This window comes from Peromyscus californicus, unplaced genomic scaffold (genome assembly GCF_007827085.1).
Source record: "Peromyscus californicus insignis strain IS unplaced genomic scaffold, ASM782708v3 Scaffold_22__1_contigs__length_63687245, whole genome shotgun sequence".
Taxonomy (NCBI): Eukaryota; Metazoa; Chordata; class Mammalia; order Rodentia; family Cricetidae; genus Peromyscus; species Peromyscus californicus.
Genome location: NW_026294525.1, coordinates 10,771,097 through 10,787,146, shown reverse-complemented (window position 1 = coordinate 10,787,146; position 16,050 = coordinate 10,771,097). Strand labels below are relative to the sequence as shown.

Genomic DNA, 16,050 nt, shown 5'->3' with positions numbered 1-16,050 from the left:
CCTGGGGCTGCGCAGGCCCCACCCCGGAGCGCCGGCTCCCCAAGTTTCTGCTGACCCAGCGGGGCCCCAGGCCGCGCTCCCAGTTTCCCCGAAACCCTCGCCTTAGCACTTTGCCCGCGCTTTGCCGGGTGTGCCAAGAGCTTAGCGTTCCCCCTGGTCGCTGCCGGGCCCGTCCGCCCCCTCAGGAAATGGCCCTCTCCCGTCCGAGCAGGACTGGTTGGGACTTGCTTTCCCTGAAAAAGCATATTGCTGACCCCCAAAACCTAGAGTCTGGAAAGACCAAACCAGGGTCCCCTGTGGGCGGGGCCGGAGGGGTGGGTGGAGCATTGGGGCGGGGCCCGTGGGGGCGGGCTTCAGGAGGTGGGTAACTGTCGGGAGGGCTGAGTGGCGGGGGTGGGCGGGGCCCGCGATGGGCGGGGCCAATTGTTGAGACCCTGGCTTGCTCCTGAGGCCAGGAGACTGGCGACTTTACACTTCAAATGCACATTTGTGCAGTAGCTGTGTCAGAGCCACGCGCAAGGTTCCTTGATGGGAAAACCAGTTCATAGCATTTTTAAAACTTAGGAAAAGCCTAAGCTGTTGTAGCGTTTCATTTCCTGTCTCTACCTTCTTAAAATGTTTTAAAATTTTTACTTAATTTTTTTATGCTGACAGGTGTTTTGCCTGCCAGTAGGTCAGTGCACGACGTGTGCCTGGTGCCCACGGAGGTCAGAAGAAGACCTCATCAGATGCCCTGAAACCAGAGTTACAGATGGTTGTGGGCTGAGAACGGAACCTTGCTCTGTAAGAGCAGCCAGTGGTCCTTAACCACTGAGCCATCTCCCCAGTCTCTTCTTGGTTATTACATGCCAAGGGGTTTGTAGGGGAATGCTTCCCTGGAGACGAAAGGCTGCTTTGTCCTGAAGACCCAAGGGTCACTGGCTGCTCTCTTCATCTTTTAGAGTTTTAAGTAGGGTGTTGAAGTGTTGTGACCCTTGACTTTTCAAGCAACCTAAACAACACATACGGTAGATTAATCAACATATATATACTGCACCGAGGAGTAATCAGTAGGGCTTCTGGTTTGTAAGTTATTTCCATTGTGATCTGTGGCCTGAATGATTTTTAAAGTCTGCACACTGTTGGTACTATGATAAGAGTATAACTAATAATCATTAACACATGATGTGTATTTCCTGTCACATTAACTTAATTTTGGAAATTTACTTGACACTCTTTGATAGGGTTGTAAAGTTTGTTACAAAAGTTGTTGAGCTGAGCAATGAGTGTTTTACAAAGTACATGAGAAATCCTCGTGAAGAATAATTTTATGTATTGTTTGTGATTATGCCTCATTTACTATGCATGTACATAGTACTTTTACACAACTCTGTTTAGGGTGTGTATAGTTATTATAGTATGGACGTGGCTAACCTTGGTCATTGCTGCTTACTGCTGACACTCGACAGTTAAAGTTTAAGCTAAATCAAATCCAGTTATTTGGACATTTTGTAAAAAGATGTGAATTGCACACCAGAGTGTACTGCTGCACTGTTAACTCTCTTTTTAAAAACAATCTAAAGGTATTCATTCATCCATCCACCCATCTATCCATCCATCCATCTATCCATTGATTGATTGATTTTGTGTGTGAGTGTGTGTGTGTGTGTGTGTGTGTGTGTGTGTGTGTGTGGTTTTTGAGACTCACTAAATGTGAGCTTGCTGTTTTCTCTGGGGATTTTCCTGTCGACCAGGTGCTAGGAGGATAAGCCCAGCCACCCACCTGTTTTTGTACATGGTTGCTGGGTTTCTAACTCAGGTTCTCCTGCTTGCTCAGCCATCGCTTACCAACTGAGCCACATCTCCAACCCCTTTTTAGGTTTTGAGTTAGTATAATGGTGGTTAAGCTGATGGGGGTCAATAAGTTCTGGGTTGACAGGCTTTTAAATCCTTGGCTTTGTGAATATTGAGTTAGTAGAAAGACTTAATTTTCTTTGTATCTCAGGAGGGATATGTGTAATTAGAAAAGAAAGCAGAACAAATTCTTTGAGATAAACTGATGCAATTTGTAGCAGTGTAACATGAACTTAATAAAAACAGCTTCCCCTCTCATCCCACCTGCATTTACTTTTGCATTGACCCCAATGATGAAAACTGCCCAGAAATTCCTGGTGTATCAAACTATTAATGTTATATGGAACATCCCAGACTTTAAATACTACCTCGAAGACGTATCTGTTTGAGGTATTTTAATCACTTCTATCTCCAAGTGCAATTTCTATGTATATTTGCTTATAGCAAATTCTAAAGATGAATTTTGCCCCTCTAATATCACAGTGAGTTTGGAATTCTTATGCTTCCATGGTTTCTTGAATTAAACCTAAAATCTTGGAAGAGATATGAAGCAGATGAATAATTTGACCTACTTTCCATTTAAAGTGTAGTAGCTGCCTCAGATTATTTATACTTTCAATTTTGATCTCTTTTCCCATTTTAAATAGTGGCTTTGTATTAATAATAGTCGGTTCCCTCCCCTTTAAGGGTGGCATTGAGCTCACATTTCATGTGTAATTCTCTGCCTGTGCGGGCATGTCACTGAACTTGAGAGTGTCTTTTTGCATGCCACTTGACTTGGGCTCTGCTGAAGTGCCCCTCTGTGGTTTGGTTTCTCACCCTCCCTGCCAAGCAATCAAGGATCTATGTACTTTCACTGTGCCAGGACTTAAGGTAGCTTTCACTGAAAACACTGATGCTTGGTAAAATGCGATACAAATGAACGTTACTGCCAAGTGGCCAGTTTCTTTTTATGTTTGGTTATATATTGTTTATTTCAGAAATCTCACTTTTATCTCAAAGGCCGTAAAGAATCTGTATGAATGAAATCGAGTCTACTTAATTTAAAAGTGCTGACAGGGCTCCTGTAAGCAGGTGCTCCGGTATAACAGGTCCCCACGTTTTTTACTGGAGATGGCTTCCGAATAGAAAGCCACTTTCTGGTACAAGCTTGGTCCTCTTGAGTTTTTCCCTTCCTGCTGTACATTAGGGACTGCCTGCCAAGCAGATGTAAGCAGAGTATTCTCTAAGAGTTTTCTGTTTGAAGATTTGAAGTGTGGAACTTGACCAGGAAGAACTATGTTATGTAACGTTTTCACGTCTAAACTTGAACATACTGCTTAACTTCAGTGTTGGCTGCAGTTCTCTGTGTGTGTGTGTTTCCTCATGGTTGATTTACCGGTTTTCATGTTAAAATTGAAATTTATTCAGTTTTACTAAATTACGAAGAGGTTTAGAGCAGATTGGCTTTCTAGTATGCAAGAAGCTCTGAATTCAGTTTGGGGCACTAGAAAAAAAAAAGAAAAATCATTTTGTTAGACAAATGGTTCTTTTCTAATTCCAGACAACAACCTATAGGCATTTCTGTGAGCCAAAACATTTAAAAGCCCCAATTATTCCTGCAAAGTAAAAGTAGAGCAATTTCCAATTCATAGAGAAATTTCTAGAAATGATTACCTGAATTTTTGTTTGTTTTTTGAAAGAGGGCTTCCTGTGTAGCCCCTGCTTCCCTAGATCTCACTGTGTAGTCCCCAGGCTGCTTCTCTCCCTCTGGGTTCCACTGCCCAACCTTCCTGAGTGCTAGGGTTACAGACAGTAGTCCAACAGTAAGGACATTTGGAGGATGTGAGTATACTACGGATATAATCTTGTCTGTGCCTTTGGAAAAGTTACGTGGGCCACCTGACCAAAGTGGTATTTCACAGACTTGACTGAGACAGGGTAAGATTCACAATACTCAAACTGGTGTGTACTTTAAAACTTAGGAACTGTCTATTTCTGGAATTTCCCATTTTAAGCGTTTTGTTTGTATCACAGTTGAAACGCTGATAATAAAGGGAGCTGTTTCAGGTTTGTTCTTCAGGGGAGCACGGTAGTCACAGAATTATAGGAGTGACCTTGTCAGTTAATGTCAGGATGTATCCCTTGATGTGAAGCAGATGTCCTTAAGAGCACAGTTACAGATCAAGACATGTGCTGTTGCAGTGAATACCCTAACAGGAGGGGCTGCCTGCCTTCCTCTCTGGGCTGGTCTTGCTCCACAGCTGCCTTCCTCTCTGGGCTGGTCTTGCTCCACAGCTGCCCACCTGCTCACTGATTCCACTGTGAGCTGAGGCCCTGGAACCTGCAGACCCTCACTTCTTCGGGAACAAATGTATGAATGCAATTCTTTAGAAACAAGATCTTTAAGTCCTTTTATTACAGAATCTCAATATTGAACAATTTTTGAAGTTTGAAGAGTGTAAAACTAAATAATAAAGCAATTTCATGCAGTTATTACTTGGTTTTGAAGATTTCCTCTTCTTCCTGTGTGAACTTTTTTGTAAATGGTGTACATATTACCCAGTGGGGATCAGAGTGGAATAGTGACATGCTCCTGGGCAGTTGCCTTGGAAATTTCTCTCTCTACCTTGACCTCTTCTGATGTCCTGCGGTAGGCTGAGTCTCCTTCAGATAATACATGCATTTTGGTTTTTGTTCAGGGTGCCCTCAGCAAATAAGACTATATTAAACAATCAGTGTAGAAGAAGGAAGTGGATGGTACAGCTAGTCTGGAGCCTGGGGCTGGGGCACAGACCTGAAAGAGAAGAAAACAAGCTCTATGTGTATGTCTCCATCCATCCTCTCCAGAGAATCCTTCCTTAGCTTTGTAGTTGGTGGTTCGCCTAATTAAACAGATCCTTCAGAGAAACTCCACTAAAAGAAGAGCGCTCTGCAGTGCAGAGGGTAAAGCTCCCACAGTTGAGTGCAGGTTCACCTCAGCTTCCTTTCCTCTTGTTGGTCTTCCTGTTCCAATCCTGTAACCAACACCATGCCACACAGTTGAAACTTCAAAGGGCCCAGAACATGTTCTGTGATCTGTGGTGGTAGCCACGCCCCCAGTGGGTTTCCAGCTCATCCATTTTGGTGGAACTATTTTAAGGCGAGAGGTTTCTCTCCCTCATTGTTCCTCTGACATCCACCCAGCTGGCCGGACCTTGGAGAGGGCAGCAGCAAAGACAGGCCACTCAGTCACAGCACTAGGAGCATGGCTGAGCAGTAATCCGACTCATTGGTTAATGTAAAAGTATATTTGCTTTTAAAACACCTCCCGGTCCTCATGGGTTCAGGCTGTTTGTCTGGCCTTCCTGCTTGACCTTCACATTGGCAGTCTGAAGTCACTGCGGCTTGTGCATATACACTGTCTTCTCTTCCAATGACTCTGTAACAACGTTCAGCTTCTGTGCTAGGTAGGTAGAACTGTGGGAACAGTTAAATATATCCACACTTGCATCTTTTAGTACTTTAGTTAATAGACATTCATACTATATTTTCATATATAATTTGAAATTCATAATACATATTTATATTTTTTCAAAATAAAAGATTGTTTTTATGAAATGTAATTGGAATTTACTTATTGCCTGGTGTTTTAAGATTCTAACCCTAACCCATAACTCAAACCCTATGCATACAAGGTTGAGTAGACAGAATTTCTGCCTAAAACATCATTGCAATTGAACCAAATTAGGGCATACACAACAAGATGAATATTTAGAAAAAGATCAAACACCATTTCAGCTTTGGTAGAGTTTATCACTGCCATCTGGTGAGCAGCATGGTCTGGGACTCTTCCCTGCTCATCATCTGGGGCTTGTTTGGCTTCTTCAGAACAGGACTTGTAAATAAGTCTGAAAAGGTTCAGTGTGAAGTGGACGTTAATGTGAAGGAACAGGAAGGGCGGCTAAGCAGATGTGACGTAGCGCATAAATACTGGTGTCTTCTGTGCATGGCATCGTCCGCTGTAGTGCGCTGCAGGGAAAGCATTTCTTCTTTAAAAGTGTTCCTAGATTTTTATTTGAAAAATCTAGATTATTTATATACACATGAAAAAAAAACAAAGTTATGAATACATGCATCTGTTTGGGCCTAAGTTTTTCATGATGCCACAGCTTTATTTCTTGATAAACACCAGTGGTATGGAAATGACTTGTGAATGTGTAGTTTTTCTTTGATGTATGGAACTATTCATGTGTCTGGGTCTACAAACACACTGTTCACATAACTAGGAAGGTTGCTCTGGGTTTAGAGAACTTTTATGGAGAAGGTATGTTGCACCACTGGCCAGCTGTGGCCTGTGATATAAGCTGACTTGCCACCCACTTCCCATGCAGACTTCAAAGCCCAGGTTCAACTTTGTCCATTAAGTATGGCAAGGTTATGGTCCCTGTGTAGCTTCAATAAAATATCAACTCTAATCTGACTTTCCTCATTTCAAATCTAGAAGAACATCCGCATCAGAGAGAATGATGAGCAGCACGCTTTCTTCATTACCACCGATTTTTCAAGACTTAACTCTCTTAAAGGAATTTAAAATCTACTCTTGGGTACAGAGACAAATGCATTAGATGTGTAGATGCCATCAGTAAATGCAGCCAGACTGGGGTTTGCCTTGGTTTACACTAGTGTGTACCTCAGGAATGTATCACCAGCCAAATGCTGCATGTGACTTTAACCCTGTTATATATGTGTCTACATCGTAAGGAGCCATGGCAACTTAGGTTCACACACACACACACACACACACACAGTTTGTGCCCCATTGTTTGTCTTATAGACACTGCATTCATTCACCCACATGTGTTTGCGCCGTAGTTAACTACTGAGTTCTTGCTATCCTTGATACCCTTTCCAGGTAACCGTGGGCAGGCTAGGCAAGGCCCTGGTTCTTGTGGAAAGAGACAGTGCATGGATAAACGGAAGCCCTGAAGTAGTAGGACAAGGAGAGGGCTTACCGAGAAGGGATGTAGATGCTCTGTCAGCAGTGTTTGAGGAAGAGGCCCCAGGTGAGAAGTACAGTCTGGGGGCCTGGAAGAAAGCCATAGTGACTAAGCCTGCAGTGAAGGTCTACACTTGGACCGTTTATGGCGGTTCAGCTAGGTGGTTCCAGGTTCTGCTAGGTTTTGTCTCCCTTCTTCAACTACCACTGATGAGCAAGGCAGCCTTGCTTCTCAGGGGTCGACTAGCCCTTAGCTCAGCTAGCGTGGCGATAGTCTTTCCCTGTCCCATCAGCCAGTGTAGACTCACCCAAGAAAACAATATAGGTGTGTATTGCCTCTTGGTTCCCGGACTTAAACACAGCACAGCATTACTGCTGCCTCTCTAGTTTGTTGATCCAGGTACATCAGAAGCTTGGGTCAGATTGAACAGTCACCTTGTTCACTGACTGCACTTTCTGCACACTCAGCATACTGAGTGGTTTCTGCTCTGGGACCCACTTCCTCTTCTGCTTCAGGAATCAAAATAAAAGTATCCTTACACATTTAGAGAAGTGATTGCGTGGGAGCGTGACTGCAGTGCCGTCAGGCTCCTGAAATTCAAAAGCCAGGTACATAAGAGAGTGGTCTAGGACTCACAGGCACAGGCATGTCACTTGTAAATAAGGAAATTCTCACATTGCCTATTCGTGAAACACATTACTCAGCGTCATGTATAACCAATGGATTTGGGCAGCATACATGTATTAATTGTTATCATTATTTTTTTTTTTGCCTATTTAAAATATATTCTGGGAGTAGTCGTTCTGTGTAGCAGTACACATTGTATGGGCAATTGTGTTTTTCTTTTGCCAGCTAACCAGACAACTGAGTGGTTGTGACAGGCACATTCTTGGATTGCATTTGGGCTATATGTGTTAGGAGGAGATAGAGAAGAATTCGTAAATGGAAGAGGAATGCCAGCAAAGATTTCTGGGTTTGTGTGTTCACATTTTTAGTGGTTTATAAAATTAAAAAGGCTAGTAAAATAATAATAATGAGCTGATGTGATAAATACAACTTGCTAAAATTAAAACATTGCAACCCAATGTGAGCTGTTGGTGTTTACATTTGTTGGGGGTGGCATAGAGAGGGGTGGGAGAGAGAATAAATTAGCCTGCGCTTTGAATTGTATAAAATCCTGAGACATAGTTGAGAGAGCAGTTTATTTATTACATTTGCAATGACTGTCTCACTTGGTATATTGGTCTTTTGGGCCCAGCCAAGTAAGACATAGCAAATACTATAAATAGAAGTATATTTTTGTTCTTTGGAACACACTTACAGGTCAAATTTTTCTTTTTTAAAGAGCATCTAAATTCTTTGGTTGCTAAGAATTCGCTTTTCTTTTTGAGAAGTACTGTTGTGTCTAAGAATTCCCCCATACCCATTTCCCTTTGGGTTGAATAGCAGCCTAGAATTGGAGACAAAAATGATATCATTTTAATATTTAATTATGCTAAAGATACAGTGTCTCTAATCCTTGGAGAAAATAATGGATTACTCTTCATCATGGTTATTCAGATGGAAAATTAGGCCTGGCTCACTCCTTCCCCTTGTTATTTTGAAATAAATGCCGATGGATCAAATATTTAAATTAAAAAAGTAATGTCAAACACATATTAAGAGAAAACACGAGTGAAAACATTTAAAATTCAAAGCTGGAGAGATGGCTTGGAGGTTAAGAGCACTGGCTGCTCTTCCAGAGGACCAGAGTTCAATTCCCAGCACCTACATTGTGGTTCACAACCATCTATAATCAGACCTGGTATCCTCTGCTGGTGTGTAGGCAGAATACTCTATACATAATAAATAAATCTTTAAAAAAAATTAAACTTGAAGGAGGAGAGATTTTCTGGTATGGCACAAGTCCTAGAAGGTGTGGAGGAAACTTAAAATGTTAGCTTTCTTATTTTAACCCTGATTTTGAAATTCACTGCGATGTATCCATTTTTCCATATTAGATTTCAGTTATGTAGTACTGTCTAGTGTAAGCATACCATACTTTATATAACTACATCCTAATTTTGTATACTTTTTCTAAATTGATACTACATTAACTAGTGATAGTTTACATTACACACACACACACACACACACACACACACACAATGTCACAAATTATTTCCATAAAGGGATTTCTCTTACAGATAGATCTCCAGGTGGGTAGATATACTTGAGGACACTGTACACTGTACAGTGTTAGTTTCTTGAGTTTTATTTTTGTTGCTGTTGTAGGGGATTGTTTGTTTTTTTACTTACCTACAAGTGTTCAGGAATCTACTGTGCACGTACAAGTGCTGGCTGCTGTACTATCTATTTTTACCAACATCAAAGATACTTGCATACATTTATTGAATTATTAATGATATCCAATGGCTGTTAATGTCATTGTCTTATTTTAACCAATTACTTTTAATTAAACAAGATCTCCTGTAGTAAATAAATAAACCTGCATTATAAGACAATATACAATGAAAAATACATTGCTCTGCCTGAAGGCAATTATCAGTGGCGTGCCCCCGCCTCATTTCTTGGGAATGTTCTAATTGCATTACACAGATAACCCAACTGTTGTTTATACACACATGCTTCTTCTGTTCTTGTTTTTTTTTGGGGGGGGGGTGTGGAATAGAATATTATAGAAAATTCCTTATTTGCACAACTAGGTTTTCTTTATCTGTTTTTAGTGTTGATGTTCTTTTTTTTTTTTTTTTTTACAGTTCATTTATTCATTAGTGTGTGAGTGGGGAAGGCACCCATACCAGAGCTTATGTTTGGGTCAGAGGACGTCCCACAGGAACCAGTTCTTTCCTTCTGTCACATGTGTTCTGGGGACAAAGTCGAGTCCTTAAGTTTGGCCACCAGTGTTTGACCTGCCGAGCCATCTGTGGTCTGAATTAGTTTTTTGTTCTTTCTGGGTATTTTACTAGGGAAAGTGGGAACGATTCTGAAAGTGAGAAAAGCAGCTTCTGATCAGCTCTCCTTCTTAATTCATGTGTTAACGTTCTCCGTCCTGGGCAGACAGCCACCTTGAGTTGTGTGGTTTGGGTTGAGATGGCTAGTAGGGCAGTTAAGAGGGTCAGGGTCAAGGGCTTGGCTACTGCTGCTGCTGACCTTTGTGCTGTGCTTTGAAGTTCTCTACAGATGGAATCTTTGTAGGCACATGAGTCAGCCAGTCTTGACTGTGTGCTCATTTGAGACCAGTGTGACAGGCCTCAGCTCTGTAGCTAGGGAGTTTTGTTATCTATCCTTTTATCTGTCCTTCCTTCCATCCATCTGCCCTTCTTTCCTTCCTTCCTCCGTCCCTCCCTCCCTTTTCTTCCTTCCTTCCTGTGTGCCCGTGTGTTTTGCCTGCATTTTGTATACCATGTACGTGCCTGGTGCCTTCAGAGGGTGTCAGAGTCCCTTGAAGCTGGAATTGCAGACAGCTGTGGGCCTCCATGTGCATACTGGGAATTGAACCCAGATCTTGTGGAAGAGCAGCTTGTGTTAACCCCTGAGCTGTGTCTTCAGCCTTTTTGTTGTCTGAAGCCTCTCTCAGCCTCACTGAAGGTCGGCTCTGTTCCTCTGTGGAGGAGGACACTGGCCACTGCACCCTAATTTCACTCTTGGTAAAGCCTGCAGCGTTCTTATTGCGATTTATTTATTCTTTTTTTTTTTTTTTTTTTTTTTTTTTTTTTTTTTTTTTTGGTTTTTCGAGACAGGGTTACTTTGTAGCTTTGCGCCTTTCCTGGAACTCGCTTTGTAGCCCAGGCTGGCCTCGAACTCACAGAGATCCGCCTGGCTCTGCCTCCCGAGTGCTGGGATTAAAGGCGTGCGCCACCACCGCCCGGCGATTTATTTATTCTTTATTGGAGTTTGAACTCGCTGCAAATTGAAGTCGGAAGAAGAATGGCAGCATGGGTAATCTCAGCTTGTCTGCTTGGATTCGGAATTTTTAAAACAAATGTATAAGGATGCTTAAATACATTAAATTGGGTGTTTACACGAAGCTCGCCACTTTGACTGTCTTGAGGTACTAAGCAGAAGCCTTGCGTGGATTAAATATCCAGAAAATCTTTATTGATGGATGTGGAAGGGCGTGTCTTTTCAAGAGTTGTGGTGCAGATTACAGCCAATAGGAAGAGTCAACATTTAGGTATCAATGCACACCTTTCCAGTTTGGTCAAGTCTTTCTCCTGAAAACATACTCCTATATTTTTCCAGTTACACATACTTGCTTTAGCTTAAAGTTAGGATTGTATCATAGTCAAATTAAATATTATGTCAGTGGCTAATAGCTAAATATTAGCACCATATATCAGATCAATATAAATGTACTTCAGTTTGTATGTAGATCACTTCTAGCTAATAAGAGACAAATGGTTATCAACTTTTCTCTTAAAATTGATTTTCGACTTTATGAGAGAAGTCGCACACAGCATGGCCAGTTCCTGGTAAGTGTGCTGGCCTGAAATGATGTGAGGCTTGAAATACTCCCTTGCTCCCACTAGAGGGGCTCCTTCCAAAGGAGACATGCTCCGAGACCAGCAGGAAATCCTTCCCGTGACATTGCTGTTTCCTTGAGAGTAAACTGAAGCAATCTCATTTTTCTGTGGGTGCTAACCTTAGAACCTTAAAGAACAGAGAATTTTAGGACAGTAAGCCAGGATGCATGTTTTAAAATCATAGCCTTTGAAGAAAACAGTTTTATGAAGTTACTTAAGTGAAATGAGTTTCAAAGTCTAGTAAGGAGTTTTGAAATACCCTTCAGCCTGCTAGAGAGAGAAGCAGAGTTGAAGCAGAAGCCAGCCTGTGCTCACAGTCACATGCGGAGCTCTAAATTCCACAGAGAACGCCGCTCTCACCTCCCGTTGTCAAATATAGTAAAGCCTTATCTTTAAATAGATTTCTATTTGCTACTGATTTTTTTTTTGCTACTTGACTTTTAAAATCTGTTAAAATATGCAGAACTCACTCTGTAGATACCAATCTCAACTTTAATATGCTCAGCAATAATTGTATATATGTGAAAACACCCACATCAGGGTTGTGTGTCCTCATCGAGTGATGAGGACGGCGGCTCGTAAGCAGATGGCACAGGATGCCCACAGTAGTGGAGTGTGGCAGTGTTTCCCCCCAAAGGTTTGTAGCTGAAGTCTTCAGCGTCAATTAGGAGTTGTAATTTGAAAATTATTTGATGTCAGTAGCTTGGTGTTGCAGAAGGCAGGACGCAGGAAATTCGAAGGTGTAAGCTTTTGTGTGGGGGGAGGGGATCCTAAGCTAACATCTATAATAAGGCTTCTTTCTAAATCTGCAGTTAGCTTTGGAAATCGAAGTGTAAACAGAAATGGTGTAAGTGGATCTTACCATGATTTTCTACTCTAGTTGATCCAACATCTCAGTCTTTAGCCTAAAATCGTATTTGATATCAGCAACATATGGTTTTCATCACAGCGTAGCTGCTCATCTGCTTAGTGCTGCACCCTCTCTGCCATCGCTCTGCCTTGGGGGGGAGGGGCGGGCGCTCTGATCTCCATCAGCACTTCCTCTTTAACTCTTCAGTTTTCTGCTGGCTGTCGGTCGCAGCACGGTCTTCCTTGGTGTTGCTGTCATTTATAGCAGCACACGTTGGTAAGGCCTGAGTACACCTGCTTCGGGACGGGGACAGATCCATCCCGGCCGCCACCCCCACTGCCTTCACCAGGTGCCCAGCACTCAGGCTGTCTCCCTCCTTCCTTGTTTCTTCCCTTCACGTTGGCTCTTTGTAGTAGCCAAACTTAAGAGCTTAAGACACTAGACTGAATAGTTATGTTTAAAAGCCAGTCATTATCAATACATGACTCGTTCCACACAGCTTTTAAGTTCATGGTAATGAGCTCTGCTGTCTACTGCACAAGACTGACAGACACTCTTGAAGTTTTGCCATCATAATTGATAACTCGCTGCCTGGGTTCTGCCTGCCTTTCCCAGAGCACTGCTTTCAAGAAATCTTGCTCGGCAGCATTCCAGAGGTTGGTTCCGCCCACTCTGATGTGAGTAGGACAAGAAGCTACTAGCAACAGAGGCAAGACAATCAGCACAGTAACTGCTTACCTGAGCGTGCCTTCCCCTCACTGTCCATCGATAACAAGACAGCATCTTGTGGTGTGAGCAGGATGGTCCTGTGGAGGACTTGCACTACCATGCACATCGGGGCAGGTGGGCCCTCTCAGTGAAGCCCACTGGCCCTATGAGGAGTCACAGAATCCCTCCTGACCTTCTCCCTAGGCAGGCTTCAATGGACAGCTTCTTCTCCATCTCACCCAGCTTGGGCTTCTAGGGCTGCACTCAGAGGGATTCTTGATAGTGCCTAAATTATTTCTCTCCTTATGATTTCAGGTTGAAGTCTTGGCCTCGGACGATGCAGCCTTTGGACTCAAGGTGTGTGGCCTGGTGTGGTTTATCATGCAGGTCCTGTCGTGTGCCCCCCCCCCCCCCATTCCCTAGGCTTCACAGTGAGGCTTTGCTGTTTTAATCAAACACCAATGGGCTAACATAAGCACATGTTTACATCACTTAGGCTGTGGTTGGGATTAGACTTTTGGTGTAAGGAACTACAGAGAGCCCAGAGTTTTGTGTAGTAGTGATTGGCTTCTCAATTTGCTTTTAGGCCTGGAGCAAGGTTTTCTGACACCCTACCTCATTGTCGACCCCCATTTGGGGAACTAAATGGCTATAACCACTGACTGTCAACATGCTGCATTGGGCTGATAGCTCCTGCTTTGCTAACTGATTGATTCCTAGTCCCTACTTCATGCTGACCCCCACGGGTCTTGTCACTACTGAGTTAAAACCTAGCCTCCTCCAGGAGCCCACTGTTGGCAAAGGCCTGTAAACAGATGAGTCATGGTGGAGTGGGTTTGGGTCTGCTCAAGCTACCTGCTGCACCCATGCTTAGGGAGGAGAAGGTGTGCAGGAGCAAAGCAAAGGAGGTCTTTCTAAGAGGCAGGGCCCTGGGCTGAGTTCTAAAGGCCTGGATTATATGGAGACTGGTCGCGGCAAGGAGAAGCAAGAGCTGCTTGGGGCTAGGCCAGCTGTGGAAAGTTGTTTTTCTTTCATGTAAGTGAATGAGGAGCCGAGTGAGCAGCCACGTAGTAGAGAGGCCCGCACTCATTTCTGCGGGAGTCTGGGGTGTAGAGAATAGGTGCCCTCGGAAAGCAATTTGGTGGGAGCCTGGGAGCATGGGGGGCACTTTCACCTGACTCCTTCCTGTTCTGTGTCCTCACAATCAAATTACAAGTTGGCCCTGTTTGTCTTCCCGGCATTTCTGCTTGCCATTCAGTGTACTCCCAGGCTCTCAATTATGCTAATAAGTGAAATGACCATCCCATCAGAGCTATTCTGAGGCTATAAACTTATCAAGATTATACATCACAATTTAAAAGAAATTATAAATTAATACATAAATACTAAAAGTTTATGTGTTAAAAGCTTAATGTGTTTTTATGTTTCATGTCAGAAGTTCCTAAATATCATAATTCTGAATAGAGTTAATTCAGTATTTATAGGACTGAACACATGATCATCGTCCTCTGAATCTTTGGTTTTGAATTTAATTGCCAGCATGCGTGCAGAATATTCACTACATACTTAATAAGCCTGTGAACTTATCTCCTGAATCCACTGTATTTATTTATTCAGCAAAAAGATGAAGGATTAGTGGAGCCTTCCTCTCTGGTGTACCACTGGCTGGGGCGTGGCTTGGTGTCCCAGAGTGTGTAAATCCAACCACCTCGCTTTTAGAGCCCTGAATTCCAGCTACAGGAACCTTTTCCCAGTAAACTGGTCCAGTCTTCAGAGTGTTTCAGATGCCTTTTTACTTTCGCAAATCTATAGAAATTTAAAAAATGAAATTTTTGAAGGATTTTTGTTTTACAGATTTATTTTCTGGAGCTCAGCAAATGTACTTCAGCTTGAAAATTTATCTTATTTCTTCGAAAATTTAGATATTTGGCATTAGTCACAACAGACATGCCTTTCTAGTAACATTGCTGAGAAAGAGAATTAAAATGTCTGTCTCACATGTAGCTCCTGCGTAAGTACTGTCTCCTCAGCTCCACACAACATGGCCATCCCATGTGTCTGCTCTTTCTTTTCCTTTTCTTCTTACTGCATTTTTTTGTTTCTAATTATTCACCTCTTGTATAGTATCCCTTATTTTAGGCCTGACTAAAGTCTATAAGCTTCTTACTAGTTCAGATGACTTCTACTAGTGTCCCTGGACATGGACTCCACTGTGTTGGGACCAGAAATACAAAGAACTTGTCATGTTTGGATGTGGTGAATAATACCCAGGAAGACCATTTCTATCATAGAAAACGAACCTGTTGTTAGGGCTGACTGGAAATTAATACTTTCCAGCTAATCTAGGGGGACATGGCTATGCTGGTGCTTATTACGTGTTATTTTCATACAGGTTCAGGCATATTGTTTACCAAGGCTTATCTCCAAAAGAATTCAAACACTTGTAACTACCTCACAGTGTTAGACACTCCAGGTGTTTTTGTGGAGTTCTAAACTTAAAAGTAAGTTCAAATTTCTTGAGATTATTTTACTTGTGCAATCAAGATGCATAATTAATTTTAAGTCATGGGTAGTTGTGCAAACAAGAATCACAGTGAATCAGAGTGCCTAGTAATAAAGCATGTGCCAACATCTGTCTTCATAGGAGAGGGAGACTAACTTGAGACCGTTGTTTGTAACTTTGGTTTTGATCAAAATTTGAACATAGTAATAACCATTGTATAATTCTACAGAATATCGGTCCCAGAGACAGTCAACATGCTTGGTTACTGTTCTGTATGATCATTGTGTCTTCCATGTCGTAAATGAGCAAAGTAAAGTTGCCAGCAATACTGAATGGATGGGTCAACTGAACACACACACACACACACACACACACACACACACACACACACACACAGAGTCGGGGGTGTGACTGTGTTGTTAGACATAGGAAAAAAAGCTTTAAAATTGACCTGTTGCTTATGAGGAGAAATCAATAGTAAACACATATCACAGTCGGAGCGGCTAAGATATCCGCAGATCATGGTGTTTCAGTTTTCTGAATGGGCCCAGCCATGTTGCTCTGGTTTCAAGTTATGGGACTCATTGACCCTCCTGCCTTAGCCTGCCTCGTAGTGGGAACTACAAACCCTAAGCTATACTCGGCTTAATAATGACTTTAAAACCTTATCAC

At 42.5% G+C, this 16,050-nt stretch overlaps 1 protein-coding gene across 5 annotated transcripts in view; it reads left to right on the top strand.

Annotated features, from left to right (window-relative positions):
* Arid1b (AT-rich interaction domain 1B) overlaps positions 1–16,050 on the top strand; it is a 380,162-nt gene that overhangs the window by 217,202 nt on the left and 146,910 nt on the right. For 4 of the 5 annotated variants that reach the window (XM_052750910.1, XM_052750907.1, XM_052750906.1 and 1 more), the window contains exon 5: positions 13,191–13,232. The exons of the other annotated variant lie outside the window; for it this stretch is intronic. In XM_052750910.1, coding sequence (XP_052606870.1) covers positions 13,191–13,232 — 42 coding nt within the window. The remainder of the gene's footprint in view (positions 1–13,190; positions 13,233–16,050) is intronic. 5 annotated transcript variants of the gene reach the window in all.